Below are 19,303 nucleotides of genomic sequence, written 5' to 3' on the forward strand. Positions count from 1 at the left end.
TCGGCCGGGCGTCCGTGTGCGCACGCTCAGGCAGGGCTCTGGGCAGCCCCAGGCGGGGGTCTGCACCCGGGCACCTCGGGGACGAGCCCCCTCCCTCGTGGGGTCTTTCCTTGCTGCCACGTGGCTTCCAGCACAGCTCGCCCTGCCTTCCCCCCGCGTCCCCTTGATGCCCCACAAGAGCGCACCTCATCTTCCCAAACTCCACATGTGCGGCCCAGGCTCAGGGGCCTCGGCCCTGCACCCCTCCAGGCCGGGGGGGCTCGCCCGATCTGTGCTCTAGGTAGACTTAAACCCCCATCCCGAGCTCACACCAGTGGACCCACAGGGACGGACGAAGGGCGCCCACGTCTCACCCAGGCTCTCCCGTCCCCGGGGCCCCACTCGCTCACGGACTCGGAGCAGGTGTGCTGCAGCCCCAGGCCAGAGCGGGCAGCCAGGGCACAATCGGGGGTCGGGGGGCTCGGGCGGTGGGGCGCCAGACGAGGTCAGCAGCAGGAGCGCCTCTGGAGCAGCCCCGCGAGGGGAGGGCCTCGGGGCGCCCGGTGCCCGGAACAGTCCTGGCGGGCGCTCCAGCTCGGGCAGGGTCCTCAGCCTGCCCCGGGGGCGTCCCCAGGGGTCCCGGGGCAGGTCGGGCCACCATCCGGGGCCAAAGTCAACGGCCAGCCCGGAGCAGACACGCAAACAGGCGGTGACCCTGTCAGCAGCCAGGTCACGGCGCAGGGACAGGGACAGGGACAGCGGGCCCCACGCACACGGCCCGCGCGATCCTCAGGAGCAACCTCAGCATCCTCGCTGTTCCAGGTCTGCCAAGGCGGGAGCAGCTCCTGAACCAGCCTCAAGGTCCCACGCGCTGCTCTGGCGCCATCTCCTGGTGACAAGGAGCACCTGTGGGTCCCGCCTCCGCCCGCGGGCACCCTACTGAGCCCCCGGGGTGGGGACCCCCAGGCCGCGGCCCCCCCCAGATCCAGGCCCCCCAGGTCGAGCCCCCAGGCCCAGAGCACCCCCCAGCCCTGGGCCCCTCAGCTCAGAGACCCCAGGCAGCCGCGCCCCTGGATCGAGTCCCCGAGGCTGCAGTCCCCTAGATCCAGGTCCCCGTCGAGTCCCCCAGTCCGCAGGCCCCTCCCAGGCGCAGCCCCCACGCTCCTGCGGCAGGGTGGACCCCCGCGGTCACGCTCATGCCAGGTGCAGCTGCAGCTTCAGCCTCTTTCTGGGAACACACCGCTATTTTCTGATCCCTATTAATACCCGTGACAGCATTTATGTACAAGATAAATTCATTTCAATTTTCTTTTTCAATTAATGGCCTATTATTTGAACCACACTCAGCTAAAAATACCGCTCCAATACTATTAATCTTGTAAAAATTAAATTTTCCTCCCTCTGACAGCCAGAGGCCACCAGGTGGGGGCAGGAGGGTGGCCACCCAGATGGCCCACAGACCCCAGCCCTGCCCGGACGCTGGCAGTGCCGGGTCCCCTCCACCAGGACGTCACAGGCCCCCCGCAGAGACGGTCCCACACGCAGCACATGGAGGCCCGGCCCCCACGGGCCCCAGGTCCAGTAGGATTTTATCACAAACCACGGGCATCTGAGTCAGAAGGTGAGAAGACGGACGCACACGGGCCTCCGCGCCAACTCCGGGATGAGCTCCAGCGACCATTCCCCACTCGCCACACCGGCTGTCGGGCTGTCCCGTGGCCACCGGCAGGCCTCCCAGGACTGCGGCCCCGGGACAGCACCCACACCCGCAGCCGCCCCGCCCCGCGCCGCCCGGCCCGGGTGAGCCCCGCCGCGGGGACCGACTGGAGCGCGTCTCAGGCTCCACGGCCGCGTCTCCCACCAGCGACATTTCCGTGCTTCCGCCCCAGAGACGAAAGCGCGGCCCCTTACCCTGATCTGCCTCGGCCCGGGACCACCCGGCTTGCCGATGCTCCAGTGTGAAAACCCGGGTGCTGAAGAACCAGAATCGACGCCCTCGTTGAACACTTCGCCGCACCCATCGGACGGCAAGCGCGCCCGGCGAGGAGAGCACGGGCTCCGGCCTCTGCGCCTCCTCCTGGGGGCCTGCAGGCGGGTCCCCCCGATGCCCTGCACCAGGAGACCTGTCACGTGGCTGTTCCACGGGGTGAAAATCTCTCTGGTATTTATGTTATTTCCAGTTTTTGCCGTCGAATAGTTTTTGATGACCGCCGTGTACACAGCTGTCCGGGAGAGCGGCTCTTCTCCCCGGAGGCTGCGGCGCCGCGGGCGAGCCCCTGCCGGGTGTTTGTTCTCCACCACAGGCCGCACCGTGGCAGCCAGAGCTGCATCCCAGGGGACAAGGGGGACGGAAACACGCGCCCGGCCGACTGCCGACACCGCGCCCCTCGTCTTGTCGGCCACGTGCTCGCGTGGGACACATGCAGCTGTATGGGCACAGGACGGCGGCGCGGGCGGCGGGGCCCGGCCCCGAGTGGCCGCAGCTGGCGTCTGCCGGGCCCTGCCCAGCGCGGGGAGCTCCTGGCCCCGACGGCCTGGCCCCGTCCCCCACAGTGTGCTGCCCCGCCAGGAGGCCCCGGGGACGCGCGGACCCGCCCGCCGACCGTGTGCTACCAGGACGAGGTCACTGGTTGCTTCTACCCTATTTTCCTCGTCACTCCTTTCAGCTCTTAGTTTATTATTTCCTTTCCTCTACTCGCTTTGGGTTAATTCACTTATTTTTAAGTTTTCTAATGCAAGCACTTAATGCTAAAAATTCCCCTGGATGCGCCACTCTAGGTGCATCTCACGAATCCTGAAGGGTTCAGTCTCTCATTCATCGGACCCACGAGCCAGTCTGCTCTGTGAGATTCTCTCGGACTCCAGAGATATTTGCAAGTTGACTGTTTATTTCCACGCATTTAGGAGTCGTCCACACATGGTTTACTTCCAGTCTGTGCACTCTGTGCTCAGAAACACGAGGGGTCTCGCCTCATGCTGGATTTCCACGAGCATGTGAGCGTCCCCGGGGACATGGTCCGACACCCCCGCGGCCGGGGAGGGAGCGGCAGGTGCACACGCAGAGTCCTCGGCAGGCGGCCTCGGGGCGGCCCGGAGCTCACGGGGCCACTCTGCACCCACCTGAGCCTGACCCAGCCTTCTCCCAAGTCTCCTTGCCCTTCATTTTTAGACATTTTTCAGGAAACAGCAGCAGCCGGCAGCCACCCTGCCCGCCCCATGGCCACCGAGCGTCCTCTGGCGCAGGCCCAGACCCCGTGGCGCACACACAGCCCTGTGGGGCTGCCCCTCCAGTCGGTGTCCCGCCGACGATCCTTGGTCCCCCTGCAGCAGCAGTCTGTGGGAGGAGCCGTCGAAGTCTCTGCTGCCCCTGATCTGTCCCCTGATCTGTCCCCGGCCATCAGTGGTCACAGTAGGAGCACGATTCCCGACTCTGGGCACCACCCCGTCCCCGTACGTCCTCTTGGGGGCCTGGCCTCCTCCACCTGTGATGCTCCGCGCTCGGAGCCCAGTGGCGACTCTGACGCACTCACTTCCTCAGCGTGTGTCTGTGGGGCCTGTTTTCCTGCACCTTTTCCTGCTACGACACGGAGCCTCCCACTGAAAGGAGGCTGTGCAGACGTGAGGGGAGGTGACCGACCCCCGTGACCGCCGTGGAACGCGGCCGCCTCTGGGGCTGAGCAGAGCGTGCGGGGAGACCAGCGCCTGAGGGTGACGGGGGTGGAGGATCCGGAACCATGGCCTTGGCCTCATCAGGATGAACCTCTGCTGCTCACAGGTCGTCTGCAGGAAGCCTGCGTGATGACTCCATCTGCGCATCCACACGTTTCATCAAATTTTCAAAACTTTCTCTAACATCCTTCAGGTATCGGCCCATGTCCTGCTCCCTCTCCTCCTGGGGTGCAGCAACACACACACTGGCACCCCGGACGCTCTATCCCGGCAGGGACATCCCGTTAACCTCTTTCACGTCTTATTCTGAAGGGTCCCCGTTGCTAGGACCCCAGGTCAACTATCCACCCTGGTCCTCTGCAGTGGCCTGCGAGCCGCTCGCCCCAACCGACAGATTTGCACTCCAGGCACCGTGCTCTTCATCTCAAGTCCCAATGGGGGACAGTGCGGGGACACAGGAGGCTCAGGAGTGCATTTATGCAAAGGACGGGCTGAGAGCAAATGGCCAGCGGTCAGGGGCAGGAAGGCCGCGGGGGCGCGTGTGGCTGGGCGGCCAGGACAGCAGCAGATCGCGGGGCAGCCAGGCCCCGGTGACCATCTGGGCCACAGGAGACACCGCAGAGCTGGCACTGACGCCCGGAGAGACTGAGAACTGACAGGCGTCCTTCCCACCACGGACGGTCTCCGAGGCTGCTCCCCACTCAGGACGTGCTCCCCGGCCCTGCCCACCTGGCGCGCAGGCACCTGCCGCTGCACACCACCAGCCTTCGGGGGCTCCGTGCCTGCGGCACCCCAGGCTTCCGGTGACGTGAGGGACTTCAGGGGAAGGACACGGGGAACAGAACCTGGAGGTTCTGAGCAGCCCCGAGACGTCCCTGAGATGGGAGCCGACGAGCAGCTACTTAAGACCCATCTGACATCTGCGCCTCCCAGAAGCCTTCAGCCCCGCCCGTCACCAGTACCACGTGCAGCTGCTGCACCCCAGCGGGGGCCCCTCTCCAGGTGTCCACCGTCCCCCCACCAGGGACCCTCGCAGAGAAGGGACAGGAGGCCAGGCCCCCGAGCAGTGCTGCGCGGGCCCACGAAGGGACCGGCCTGCATCCTACGGGCAGGACCGGCACGAGCAACTCTGCAGAGCAGACCCAGGGACGGTGCAACCCCTCACCTCCGCACGGAGCCCCAACTCCCCCATCAGCCCGTGGGCCACGGCCCTGGACCCCTCTTGGCAGCGGCCCCCCCCCATGGAGCCGGTCGGTGCCGCTGACGACAGGGAGCATCCCCATGGAGGGGACCCCAGTGGCCGCCTTGTCAGGAGCAGGCCCCGCGGACACTCACTGTGAAGTGCTCCTGGGATTTGAAGTTCTCGTCCAGGTAGACGCGGGCCCTGTTGTACTCCTTCATCGCGTCACTGGACAGCAGCTCTCTGGAAGGGAGAGGGGAGGAGTCAGTCCTTTAGTGAAGAGCCACCCGAGCAGCTGTTGTACGGCCCGGGCTCCCGGCGGGCACACCGTGCTGTGTCACCCTGGAAACGCCCCTAGCCAGCGGTCGGGAGGCAAGGGCAGCAGAAACTCAGGCACCCCGTGTGCTGCAGGCGGCGAGGGCTGCGCGTCCTGGCAGTGCCCCCACGACACCCGGGGACACTGGAGGCCGGAGACACAGGGGGGCGGTGGCACGGGGGCTCGGCCAGGGCCATGCACCGCGACGGCACGACCCCCGGGACCCTGGGGGTCTCCCGGCTGCTTGTGCGTGGGCAGGGGCGGGGGCAGCACACTCACAATGCCCCCCGGCCCGGCCACTCCCTCGCTGCCTGCCCCCTGGGAGGCTGAGCACCGTGCGCAGCTGCCGGCGTGTCCTCCTCCTCAGGACACGGAGGAGGAAGCGTCTCTCAACACCGTCCCGCTGGGCCACGGTCTCATTTCACAACCAGAGAAGACTAAGTGGGCGCCTCGCCATCATCTTGGCAAATGTGGCCGGAAAGGGAGCCAGTGTGCCCCCCGAGCCCCGCCAACACCCCAGAGCAGCAACGGGAAGCGAGGGGCCTCCCTGCTCAGCCGACGGTCCCAGCGCGGAGCCCCCGCAGCTCGGTGGCCACAGGGGAGGGGACACGGTGCCCCGAGGCGCCAGCCCGTGGGCCACACGGCAGAGGCCTCTGCTCTAGGAAGCAGGAGAGGGGACCTAACCGACCGCGCAGCGCCCCACGCAACGGTCGTCACGTCTGCGGCCAAGTCAAAAACTGACCCGGCGCACGGCACAGTGTGAGCCCGGCCTGCAGAGAAGCAGGGACGGCCGGCGAGCCCCAAGCCGGTCAAACATCAAAGGTCTCCGGGAAACCGTGAACGTGACCAGAGGTAAAAATTCACACCGCAAGGGACACTTCTCCAGCTGAAAACGGAACCCGGGGTGGCCGTGAAAGCAGGTGAAAACCCAGGGAAACAAGTGAACCCGCGGTCACTATGGGACACGGTGACGGGAACCCGCACTGCGGCGACGCAGCCGGAAGCGTGGGGCCCGGGAGACAGCACAGGGCGACCCCAGGACAGCGCCCGGGGACACAGCCAGGACGCGGGGACACAGGGAGGACAGCCTACGGCTTTTCCCAAATCCGGTTAAATTAGACGCCCAGGGACAGGGAACCACCGAGGAAAACCACCCCCACCTGCAGCGGGGACGGGCGCACCGCAGGGACCCTCGGCGAGGCCCATGGCCAGGCGCCACCCGCCACGGCACGGCCCAGCACAGCGCGGCGACGTCCTGCCGGGGGACGGGCCGCCAGGCTTCTGGCCACGACGAAACACCTTCCGACGCTGCAGACTTTCTTCAGGCAAACCGAAGGGAGAGAACGTGTCAGCGGTGACTCGTGCTGACGTGACGCACACGGCCCGGGGAGGGGGCGCTGCACGGACACCCGCTGCGGGGCCGCAGCCTGGAAACCGGCGCTGCTGGAAATAAACGGCCTCTTCTCTCGCTTTTTGATCTTCTTATAAGGTAACAGCTCAAAGCAAATGTGATAGCGTGTGTCACACGTGGTGCGGGTAGGAGACCGACCCGACGGCAGCGCCAGGACGGCAAGGGGACCGCAGAAGCGGCCGTCGACACGCAGGGCGGGGACACGGGGCAGGGACATGGGGTGCGGATGTGGGGCAGGGGTTAGGGACTGGGGTGGGGGAACAGACGTGGAGGGGACACAGGGCGGGGACACGGGGCAGGGACGCAGAGAGTGGATGCAAGGTGCAGACACGGGACAGGGGTTCAGGGACTGGAGTGGGGGGACATGGGGCGGGGACATGGGGTGTGGACACAGGGCAGAGATTAGGGCCTGGGGTGGGGGAACAGGACCCGGGGGGACACGGGGCGGGGACATGGGGTGTGGACACAGGGTGGGCGTTAGGGACTGGGTTGGGGGAACAGGATGTGGGGGGACCCGGGGCAGGGACGTGGGGCAGGGGTTCAGGGACTGGGCCGCGGGGCCGCGAGTGGCCTCCCTGCACCAGCCGCTGTGCACCTGCAGGCCCCCTCTGGGAACCCCCGGCCCCCACACACCCGCTCGCAGCCTCCCCAGGGCTCCTCAGGTCACGTCCTGGCTTCTGCCCGAAGGTGTGTGGCACAGTGTCACAGCTGACTTTCACCCTTCCATTCACTCAAACTTCTGCATCTTTAGCACGTGACACATTTAGCACCTTTTCAAAAGAAATCTCTCCCTGCTGCTGAGCCGCAGACACCTCTCCCTGGTCTGGTCTCAGCGTCGTCACCCTGTCACGTCTACTGACATGTGTGACACTCGTCCCGGGTGCGGGGATGGGGGGAGGCCCAGTGTCCTGTTCTCACGCAGACACCAGTGGCCGGTCCTCGGCTGCAGAGGGCAGGGCGACGCGGGGCGGGGACCTCCTGAGCACCCCCCCCGCAGCCCGGCCCCACCCTCGCCGCTCCCCAGGGAGGCCGCAGCCCAGCGGGGCACGGGGACAGGCGCCCACCTCACGCCTCCTCAGTATCCCTGTGGCTACTCTTGGCTCTTCAGCTACGTCCCTCGCTCTCCCACATTGACCTTCGCACTAGTTTAAGGGTCAAAAAAACTCGATTGCTTTAAAAGTACATTTTTGGGGACCCCTGGGTGCCTTCAGCCCAGGGCGTGACCCCAGGGTCCTGGGATCAAGTCCCACGTCGGGCTCCCCACATGGAGCCTGCTTCTCCCTCTGTCTCTCTCTCTCTCTCTCTCTGTACCTTGGTGTTTCTCATGAACAAATAAAATCTTTAAGAAAAATTTAAAAAACAAAAGTACGTTGTTTTGGGAAAATATGGCCACTCTTTTACAAAAAGTATGGCCCTTAACAGATCACCGCCCAGTTTAACCACAGAGAACACGGAGGCTCGCGTCCACCCAGCACGTCAGGGGCCCCGAGCACGGGTGGGGGGGCGGCCGGCAGCTGACCCCCGGCGGCCACGCGGCTGGGGCTCTAGGCAGGGAGCCCGCGGCCCACACCCCCGCCGGCACGGGGCCTCCGCTGGCCGCCTCCGAGGGCAGGAAGCTCTGGCCGTGCTTGGCGGGCAGTCGGTGTGCAGGTCCCAGCTGGGGGAGGCCCGGGCCACACCTGGGGGCTCAGGGGGGCACATGCAGCGGGGCCGGCGGCAGAGACGACGTCCTGGCCCCTCAGGCGGGAGGCAACGCAGAAGGTGGGCACCCTGGTCCCACCTCCCCAGGACAGGCTATTGCTCCTGGTCCCTGCCCTGGGGACAGCTTTCACCCTGTGGTCCCTCCCGGGGACAGGCTGTCACCCCTGGTCCCCCCTCTGCAGAGACAGGTTGTTGCCCCCAGTTTCCCCCCGCCCAGGGACAGGCTGTCACCTTGTGATCCACTCCCAGGGATAGACTGTCACCCTGTGGTCCCCTCCCCAGGGACAGGCTGTCACCCCTGGTCCCACCTCCCCAGGGACAGGCTGTCGCCGCAGGTCCCCCCCCCCCCAGGGACAGGCTGTCGCCCCTGGTCCCCCCTCCCCAGGGACAGGCTGTCGCCCCTGGTCCCCCCTCCCCAGGGACAGGCTGTCACCCCTGGTCCCCCCTCCCCAGGGACAGGCTGTCGCCCCTGGTTCCCCCCAAGGGGCAGGGCATCCAGGGAAGAGGCGCAGGGCCGTGGCGCGCACCAGGACTTACTTGACGAACTTGTCCACGTGTGACATGGAGGCCTCGTAGTTCTTCCCTCCGAACTCCTGGCAGTGCAGGGCCATGAAGTGAGGCTTGTGTGTGTGCACGACCTGGGGAGGGAAGCGCAGGGCACGGTCAGAGGCTCCGCACTGCACAGCCACGCGGGGAAGGCGGCCAAGACTGGGGCCCCGCACCCCCAACAAGCCACCTGAACGGTTTCTAGGGCTCCTGCATGCAGTCCTTCTGGCCCCGTGTCTTCTGTTCTCCTGATCCTAGTCCCCACGTGGGTTCAGAATGATCAGAACCCGCTTCTATAACCTCGAGGTTCGTCCCCTCCTGTTACAAACACACGTACGTGCTGGAGTGGAGCAGCTGTTAAACCCCAAAGGAACAAACACCCCGATTATCATCCCACTGCTGACACCGGGGCACGTCCTCCACGGCGGCTGCAAGCCCAGCTGGCACCCATGCCGAGTGTGTGTGCAAACACCGCACGCATGGGCGTGTATGTGCATGTAAGCACGTGTGCACGTGTGGGCACGCACACGCTTCTAAGCTGCCCGGAGAAAGCCAAGCGGACGGCGTGCTCGCCCGGGGCTGGCGCTGCCCCACGCGCAGTGTGCGCACCGGCTCCTGACATCGCCAGGGGGCAGGCGCCCAGCGTCCACGTCCCCGCGGGGCACGCGGCCGCCAGCAGGACTGCCCCCAGGCCCAGGGCCACGCGGCAGCGGGGGTGGCACGGCCACAGAGCCACTGCCCTGCAGCCAGAGGACGCAGGGCCTGGGGGCGGCTGCGCGGCGGCCACGGCATCCTCTGGCGCCAGGGCTCGGCGAGCTGCGGACCCGCCCCGGGCCTTTGTTACCGGACAACACGAGCAAACATCCCCGACGGAACGGTTTCCTGAGCTGCCCGGCGACGCCGTCAGGAAGTGTGGTCACTGTCCGGAAGCCCTGCAGCCACGCCCCAGCCCAGCCCAGCACAGGGGCTCCAGCTCCCCAGCACCGACCCACGCTGGAGTCTCGGGGCGACCACGGCACGCGCTCACGGCAGCGACGGGGCACAGCCACCCCGCTCTCCTGGGCCCGGGGACAGCGTGTCACTCCTGGGCCCATGAGGCGGCCAGGCCACTAAGCCTGGGCTTGGGGCAGGGGCAAGGGCCGCGGGGACCACGGGAACCAGAGGGCCAAGGGCAGTAGGGCAGGGGTGCGGGGGCCCGTTCCCCATCCCCGGCACCCGTCGCACTAAGTGCACATGCCCGTGGCTGCCAGGGTCGTCTTCTGGGTGTCGTGCGGCTCCTCCTCTCTCCCCAACACCTAAGTTCCCCTTCCCCAAACACAGCACCCCAGGGGCACCCCTGCACACGTCTGTGAGGTCACCTGGATCCCAGCCTCGGACGCGGTCTCCTGCGGGGTCTGGCGGCCAGACTGGCGTGCGCAGCCCCAGTGGACAGCAGCTGCTTCTAGGACTGAGCCGGGCCCAGAGCACGGGAGGAGGAGGAGGGCGCTACGCGGGACGGAGGCTACGGGGGCCAGGGACGCACGGCACGTGTCAGGGCACACACGGCCCACAGCGCGGCCGGGAGGCTCCGCAGGCAGCGGCTGCCCCTCCGTCTACCAGCAGGCGCCCAGCGGCGCAGCCCCCTTGTCCTCCCCTGGGCCACGAACAGGCCACAACCCAGGCCCCAGGGCTCAGGAGTGGGACCAGGGGACCCAGGACGGGGCCTCAGGGCTGGGGGGGGACGGGGGTGGGGCCAGGGCCGGGGGGGACCACGGGACCCAGGATGGCAGGGGCAGGGCCAGGCCCTCAGCGCTCCCGCTCCCCGCTCCCCGGCATCACCTGACTGAGGAGTGACAGCCCGTACCCGTGCTCTGGGCCCGCCCCGCCAGCGCACCCCTCCTTAGCGCACGCCGGGCCTTCCCCAGGCGGCCAGTCTGCTCGGCCGGGCCTGGGGCAACACAAACCTTCTCAGAACAGGCGACTCCTGGGGCGGGCGGCAGAGAACGTGCTGGCCGCGCGGCCCTGCGACGCCCGACGCCGTGTCGGTCTTGGGCTGCCACGGTGGCCGAGGCCTGCGTCAGGCTCCAGAACTGCCCACGGACTTCCGACCACGGACCAGGCCTCCTGGACAACAGAGCCGCCGTGCAGGCCCCCTACCCTGACGGCCGCCCCGGGACCCCAGCCACCCCGCAGCGCTCTGCCTGGACAAGCGACCTCCACTCGCCCCCACCACCCCGGATCCGGAAGGGAAGATGTCTGCAGGCACCAGGGGCTCTGGACACGTCCCTGACAGGCCCGCCACGGGGGCCACGGGCTCTGAAAGGCACTGGTGGGATGGACTCGAGCAGCAGGTGCTTCGGGGCGTGCAGAGGGCAGCGGGGGCGTCCACGGGCACCGGCCCCCGGCTGCCCCTCCACCCACAGGCGCCCCACCCCGCCAGGCCGAGCCTCGACCGTGAGCCGGACCAGGGGGTCATGATCCGGGGCAGCCCCGGTCACGGTCTCCAAAGCCCACGGGTTAGCAAAGCCCTTGGCACCGGCTAAGGACGCTGATGAAGGGAACGTTCCCTGCTTTCCCCTCGTTCCGACCCGGGGGCCGCCTCTCCACGCACCACACCCCCCGGGAGGCCTCGTCAGCCCAGATGGGTTCTGAAGGGTGCTCGGGATGTAGGGCAGGCCCCCCGTGGGGGCTGAGGCCGGCGGCGGGGAGGGCAGGGCGTGCAGGGTCCCGGGAGCTGCCCTGGCCACCCCTCCCCAGGCCCTGCCGCCCGCCCAAGGACGCGGGGTCCCGAGGAGCCCAGGTGCGCTGCAGGCGCTCTGAGCACAGCCCCTCAAGGGCAGGCCCAGGCCAGAACCCCGAGAGCCAGGCCCGAGTCCCTGCCCTGACGCCGTCCAGCCGTCCGTCCCACAGCAGCTCACGCTCTCCGGGGAGCATCCTGACCATCCTTCCGCCCCCTCTGCCTCCCCCCGCCGCTCTGGGCAGGGCCTGGCTGCTTGACCTCACTCCCTGGGGACTCCCCCTCTCCAGCACGGCCGGGCTGCCACGCCGCGTGCACCTGTCCCAGGCGACAGGGCCTCAGCGTGGCTGTGACATGTCCGGGGAGCACTGGTCCCGACCCTACGCCTCGCTGTGGGGTTGGCTGCAGCCTCAAACTCACGAGGGTGCGGGGCACTCAGGATGGGGCCGTGGGGTCTCAGGCCTTCCACCTCCGCCCCGGCACCTGCGAGCCCACCTTGACGCACCCCAGCCGGCAGCCGGGCAGCCACCCTCCGGCTCTCCGCCTCCTGCGCCCGCACTTGGCTCCGGGTCTGACACCCAAACGCCCGGTGCTGTGTCCCGGGGCCGCACCCTGCCCGGCTCCTCAGGAGGCGCCTCTCCTGCCCACAGTGCGGCCCCTGCGCCCCCTGATCTCCAGGCGCGACGGCTAGTGCACAGGGCCGCGCCCTGACCGAGCCGCGCTTCTGGGCCAGGAGAGGCCTCGGCTCGATGTGCGCCGGACGGAAAACACAGCCACCTCCCAAATTAAATTCATATTTGAAACTAAACTTTAACTGATTGTAAGTTTAAATAAACAGCCAAGACAATGGCTCCTGTGACTTGACTTTATCTGTGTGACCTTCCCTGACAGCGACGGTCTCTGCGGCGACCCCACGGCCCCAGCAGCAGAGGCCGCAGGGCACGTGGCCCAGAGGGACAGGGCCGCCAGAGAAGGGACACACGCGAGGGGAGGCAGCCCCGGGGCCGCTGCGGACCCGCAGAAAGGGAGGCAAGGGGGAGCCGGGCTCACAGGCCGGAAGGGTGGGGAGCCCCGCGGAGCCTGCACCTCGCCGGGCGGGCAGAAGGGGGTGCTGTCGGGCCGGGACTCGCACAGGCCTGCTCCAGCTCCTGCCCAAGGACAGGCGTCCCGCAGCCCCCGCAGCGACAGAGCTGAATCCACCCAGACCCCATCTGACAATGGGAGGAACACCTGGAATCAGAAACACAAAACAAACCAGAAATGGGCCAAAAACAAAAAAAGAAAGATGGCATTACCCTCAGAAGAGAAATGGAAAAAAGACAAAATCTTCACAGAAAAGAGGAACAGAGAACAAAGTACCAAGGGAGGGAGGCTCTACTGACAGGTCAAGCTGCAATGGGCGGGGGGGGGGGGGGGGGGGGGACACGGGCAGAGGGAGGCGGACCAGTGCGGAGGGGAGGGGAGAGTCCGCAGTCCCTGCGGGAGGACCCACCAGATCAGAACTAACCCTTACAATCCTAATCCGAGGCAACCCCAGAACACAGAGACCTGAGGTGTACCCCACAGCCCCCCCAACATCCCCACAGAGCGAGGCGACCTCGCAGGGGCGACCTCCAGGCCTCCAGGTCACAGGTCGGCGAGGAAAACCGAGGGTCAGAACCACACAGGAACCAAGGGGGCAACGGGAAGGCCGCTCTGCAAACCTTGATCCCTTGGATCAAGTGTGAGCCAAGGACTCACACACCTGCTAAGGGTCCTTCAAACCTCAAAGGCTCAGAAAACGACTTTTAGACAGAAATCTAGGGAATTCCGCCCGGAGCACATGCGGGCAGACGTTTTCCGTGGAGAGAGCCACGCCAATGCTCTCAGCTTGGGAGGCCATGGCGTCTACACGGCAATAGCTCCAAGGTGTCAGTGTAGACAACAGCACACGTGTACACACACACACGTGCATGCATGCACACAGCCACCCATGAGCCCACACGTGTGCACGTGCAAACACAAGTGCACATTTACAGCCATGCACACATACGAGCACATGCATGTGCAAACCCACATGCACCCAGCCACACCCACATGAGCACAAGCGTGCATACATGCCCACACGTGTACACATACCAGCACATGCGTGTGTGCACACCCACACCCACACACATGTGCGTGCATATTCATGCACATACACGGGCACACACACAAGACCAAGTGACACAGCCAAGCACCCTGACGTAACAAGAGCCCGGGTGACGGCTGCACGCAGTCCTCTGTACGCACTGCAGGGCGGTCATGGCCGGGTCTCCGGGACTCCCGAGACAGGGCACGTGGAGTGCACCGGCGAGGGCAGCCCACAAGCAAGGCCATCCCGTGTGATTCCACTGACACGGAAACCTAGAAATGCAAACCCATGGATAGCAGGGGACGGAAAGCAAACCAGTGGCCACCTGGCACGGGGCCCCGGAGCGGCCACTCCAGCCTGCAGGAACCGTGTGGCACACGAGCCTCCAGGGTGGACAGGACGTGCCGCACCACCCGCTTCGAGCACGCGAGGCCCACTCTACGCCACTTACACCTCCATACAGTCATGAAAACATGTTCGTTTCTACCCAGTGATGCGCCGCGAGACAGGAAGTCCTCATGAATCAGGGGACAATGGGGGACACCTGAACACAGACCCGACGCTCAGGACGTGACGGAGCTCCTGCCAATCTTTGTAGGGGGCACCGCGACGTGGAGGGTGCTCTGTCCCTCCAGAGACACACGCAGACGCGCTGACATCTGACGTCATGCTGCCTGGACTTTGCTCCAAGTGACGGGGGGCGGGGGGCACGACCACAGCAGGACCGGCGGGAGCTGGAAACCACGAGCGAGGGTAGTGGGGACCGAGGGACGTCGTCCTGGTCCCTCTACTTCACACACGTTTTAAATTCATCACTTATAAAGTGTGTTCAACACATTCATCGTCTGAGTCAGAGGAAGCGGGGCTCAGCTGCCCGCCCCCTGGACTCCGGAGCTGGGCAGGGGGCCTGAGGGACGAGGGCGAGGTGACCTCTGGTGTCCCATCTCCCCGGTTCCTTCACGGCAGGACCCCACAGCTCGTGCCGGCATCCTCCGCTGCAAGTCTGCCTGCAGCACCCAGGGGAGGGCAGGTGCCTGTGCGCAGGGTGTGGGACCCGTCGCCGTGTCACTCAAAGCAGACACACCAACTAAGGACTTTGTGTGAAGACAGATTTAATTACGGCACGTGGGGAAAAATTCAAAATAGCTCATTAGAAAATGATCATTTTAGTGACACGCTGTGAAAATTTTTGCTAAGGAAAATGTTTCCTTTGAAGCTGAGTGAAGCTGTATGGGGCAACTGTCAGCTCGCCCGGACAGCCCCCTGAGTCGCACGGGTGGGGGGCATCCGGCAAGGGGCTGTGCTCACCCCGCGTGGACGATGCCAGTGCACGCCGTCCATCGTGCACACTTACCCAACCACACCCTGCAGCCAGGTGCCACCCCTCTGAGATGTCCTCACCAGACAGAAAGCACCTGTCCGGTTTCTGACGCATCCCAGGAACTGCCGCCCGGGGGGACAGGTGTCCTAGGGTCTGGGCCAGCAGCTGCCCGGCAGGTGTGCTGGGAGGCCTGACAACTGGCTCTCGGGGGCAGAGCCCCAACTGGTTGAACTGACCCGTTTCCACGACAGCACTGCCCTCTAAGCCCCCGCTGAGCTCCTGACGGGACGGCCCTGGACCTGGAGTTTGGGAGACGCTCAGCGACATGCGGCCACAGTCTCTCCCCTCCTGCAGACACTAATAGCCCAGATCCCAGGAGTAAGACGCCGTGAAGTAACCAGGGCGCAGTGAGTGTGGGGCAGCTGTCCTCTCTGGTTTTGTATCATTTACGGGGTCACAGGTTAACAGAACCAGATGGTCAGTGACGCTGCACGGAGCAGCCGGGGCCTGAGAGCAGAGGGCTTGCACAGCTGGCGGGGGCAGGCGGGGGGCAGGCGGGGTGGCGGCGCGGGCTCTGCAGGAGGCACATCCGCCGGAGGGGTCCTGCTCCGTCCTGCCTGGCGGAGACCCCGTGCCCGGCGCCCTGGGCCACCTGGGTGTCCATTTCCTGGGCAGCCTGTCTTGGACAGTCACCGAGAGCCGTCGGTGAGGACACTGGGCCCAGGCCCTCAGCACAAGCCGACGGGTGGCGGGAGCTCGATGCACCACATGGATCAGTGTGGCGGAGGCGCTGGGAGAGCTCTGGTCGTTCCCCAGCCCTTGGGGAGGGCTCGGGACCACGGTGACCCTGGGCACGGATTCCCCTCCGGGCCGACGACAGGGACACCCTGAGGATGGACAGAAAAGCCCTGCACCGCGGGGGACGTGTGGGGCAGCGCAGGCCTCTTCTGGTGGGAAACGTCTCAGGGCATGACCCGGGGGCAGGTGGTCTCCAGGCCCCGGGCCTTCACTCAGCTGGGTCCTGCCCGACGGGGACGCTGGTGTGTCCTCACCTGGGACAGCGAGCAAGTCACCGCCCAAAGTGCATACGCACGTCACCAAAGTTCTACAAAACAAAACACAGCAACAACAAAACACCTTCTGATAAAAATACACGGTTCTTTCATCAGAGGATCAAGAAAAATATTCTGGAAAAGAGGGAATTGGAAACGTGGGCCAGAAAGCGGAGGACGCCCCAGCACACAGGGCAGCCTCGGCCCCGTGCAGGTGGCCTCCGGAGGTGGCCTCGCCCACCAAGCAGGGAGGCGGCCGCGCCCAGCGCCCAGCGCCCAGCACCCAGCGCACCGGCCCCTCCGCGCCAGGAGGCAGCGCTAAAAATAGCAGCAGCCAGGCCTTGTTAGGCTTTCTGCAGAGAGGAGCAGCGGAGTGACCTAAAAAGGAATTACGTCCTGCACACAGGCCCTGGAAGCCTGGGAGCCAAGATAAGGCGCGGAAAGGGGACAAAGGAATTTCTCGAGAGAAGAGCTACTGCTCTTTACACGCCGGCTGTGAGAACACACTCATCTGGGAGACGCTCTGCCCACCCGGGCCGGGGCAGCCGGGCCTCCACTCTGCAGGCCGGGGTCGCCCTCCCCAGGCTCCGGGCCGCGCCGGGCGGGCGAGGCTGGAGGCTGGAGGCTGGAGGTGGAGGCCCGCCCCCTGGAGGGAGCCCACACTCCTCTGCCCGCGGCCCCGGGGACGCCCGCCCACAGTCCACACCCCGCGACCGCCGCCCGGCCGCTAGCAGCCCATCTCCCCACGGGCCAGCGTGCGGAAGGCCACAAGCTTCCGTGGCCCCAGCGGCCGGCGGCGGTGGCGAGGGCTCTTCGGGGCCAGCGTGAAGCCGGGCCCCCGCTCGGCGTCCAGGATGGGTCCGGCCCTGCCATGCGCACAGCCGACGGCGAACGCCGAAGCTGCGGCTCCCGGAGGCTGGACGGGCCACCAAGTTGCGCGGTGTGCGTGCGCGTATGCGGGTGAGCAGGAGGCCGCACCTGTTACAGACCAGCAACGCGCACCCTGGCTCCATTTTAACACAACTTGCTGCTCCAGGACATCAAAGCTCTCCCGGCACGGGTGGATTTTCACTTAAGCAGCACTTTTCCCCAAGGGAGGGGGAGCAGGACCACACCGGGGCCCTGGCCCATACGGTGAGGCCTCCCACCTTCTTCGGGCTGACCACAGGGCCGGTGGGGGCCCCGGCCCAAGACACCCACACTTCCAGACACCCACACTTCCAGAAGGCCCGTGCCCAACGCCCACCCACCACGCACACCCACACGGCCCCTTCTTGTGATCCCAGGGCCCACACCTGGCCCTGGCCTCCCCCTCAGCTGCCCTCTGACCCCTCCACCTCCCCAGTCCCCCAGGGAATCGGCCTGGCCTGAACTCCCAGCCCGTCCCTCCAGAGCCCGGCGACGTCCACCCACACGGGGCCCGAAGGACTCACTTCCAGCCCCACAGGAGTTACCACCAACTCCACGGGGAACCCCGGATCTGACCCAGGGCACAGCGGACTCCCCTCTCCTCCTGGGCCCACCACCCTCCTCCTTCCTCCCTCCTCACGCGCCCACATCTGCCGCCCGCCCTGCAGCAGGAGGCCCCCTCGACCCCGAGGCCCCAGTTCCCTCCTGAGCCCCCCGCCTGCAGCCCCCCCGCCCCTGCCTGCTGCCAGGAAGCCACGCCCAAGCCCCTTCCAAGGCCGCCCTGACGCTGGACCCCCGCCCCTGGCACCACCGCCTCTCGCCCCAGGGCTCTCCCTCAGGGGCCAGCTGGGCCGTTGGCCCCGCAGAGGCTGGGGCTCCCATCCTGTGGCTGCACAGCCTTGGGCACATCTCCTGACCCCTGCACGCCTCAGTTTCCTCATCTGTAGAGTGGGGCCACGGCAGAGGCTCCGCTGGGCTGCGGCTGGCGGCAAGCACCCACGGCTTAGCCCAGGGCCGGCTCCAGACGAGCCCTTGAGACGGAGGAAACGCAGGTGCATCGGAGCACGAACTCCCCCATCACCTGGATCCGCAGCCAAGTGTTGCCTGCACCGCCGCCAGGGCCTGCAAGGGCACGGCGCTGTGAGCTCCCTCCCAGGTCACTGCAGTCACCACGGGTGCCAGACCACCTTCCGTGGGCCTGAGGCTGAGAGGCGGGCCCGGCAGTGCAGCGACGGGCCTGTGGAGGCGAGGGCCTGCGCTCCCTGGCCCACCTGGGAGGGGAGAGGGCACAGGGCTGGGGGTCAGAGCGACTCTGGTCCCCGCATGTACGGCCAACCTGCAGGCGTCTGTGGGTGCCGGTGGCCACAGGGGCCTCCGTCGTGGTCAGCGGCTGTGGAGGTGACAAGGAGCAGCTTGCCGCGTCTGTCCTCTGCGTCTGCCACGGTGCCGCTCAAAACACACCCAGGCACATCGCGACGTGCCGAGGGGGTGGAGTACAGCGGGCGGCACGGAAGGACAGGTGGGAGGTGTCCCAGGACCGCACGGGGTGAGGGGTGGGACGCGTTACTGAAGCCGTTTCAGCTCCTCCTCCGTCCTGTTCCACTGTGGCTCCCAGACAACTGGGACCACGTGCTCTCACGGGCTCGATCCTGCAAGACGCACTCTGGTCACGCTTCTGCTCGAGTTTTACACATTCTTCTTAGTTTGTAAGACTTCTTCATGAAGTTTCTCAAGACCGCACCTTTACAGAGTCAGCTCCATCGCCCTTTCCTCAGTGACCCCTTCAGCCATCGGGAACTCCGAAGCGCCGCCCCGTGCACCCAGAGAAGACACGATGTGGCTCGTCCCCCTCCCCAGCGCTCCCTGCACACGGGGGACAGGCCGGGCGGCAGGGCCCGCTCAGCTCACCGCGGTCCGGCGGGCACTGGCGTCCACGGTGCACAGCGGCCGGAGGCCAGGGCCCAAAGGCCACGCAGGGTGCTGGCACGTGAGAGCAGCGACTCTGTCCCTCCTTAGGCCTTCGTGGTCCTCAGGCCCCGGAGGGGTGGCGCGAGGGTCTGAGCTGCAGGCTGTGTCCACAGACGTTCACAAAGAAACGTCCTCAGGAGGTGAGGCCTGTCATCAGCTCTGGATCTGAGAGTGCCTTCTAGAACAGCGCTCACCCAGGCCCGAGGCCCTCCCCGGAGCGCCCTCCCCGGAGCGGGAACTGCGGGTCCACAGGGCACGTGACCCACAGGACAGCAATGGCGAGGGTCTCCACTGCACCAGCAACGCAGCCCCCGGGCACGCGGACCGTCCGTGTCCCGACCGTGTCCATCCCCGTCTGCTCGCCCCACACCCAGCTTCTCCCAACGAGCTGCTGCAGCCGATGGCCTCCACGAGCGACCTCA

The 19,303-nt window shown here is 66.5% G+C and overlaps 1 protein-coding gene across 3 annotated transcripts in view; it reads right to left on the reverse strand.

The window, feature by feature from the left end:
• INPP5A (inositol polyphosphate-5-phosphatase A) overlaps positions 1 to 19,303 on the reverse strand; it is a 157,622-nt gene that overhangs the window by 87,936 nt on the left and 50,383 nt on the right. For 2 of the 3 annotated variants that reach the window (XM_077877120.1, XM_077877121.1), the window contains exons 3-4: positions 8,794 to 8,894; positions 4,984 to 5,071 (exon numbers count right to left, since the gene is read on the reverse strand). In XM_077877120.1, coding sequence (XP_077733246.1) covers positions 4,984 to 5,071; positions 8,794 to 8,894 — 189 coding nt within the window. Of the gene's footprint in view, positions 1 to 4,983; positions 5,072 to 8,793; positions 8,895 to 13,789; positions 13,904 to 19,303 lie in introns of all 3 variants that reach the window. The other variant, XM_077877118.1, reaches the window with a different exon arrangement.

Source organism: Canis aureus, chromosome 29, assembly GCF_053574225.1.
Source record: "Canis aureus isolate CA01 chromosome 29, VMU_Caureus_v.1.0, whole genome shotgun sequence".
Taxonomy (NCBI): domain Eukaryota; kingdom Metazoa; phylum Chordata; class Mammalia; order Carnivora; family Canidae; genus Canis; species Canis aureus.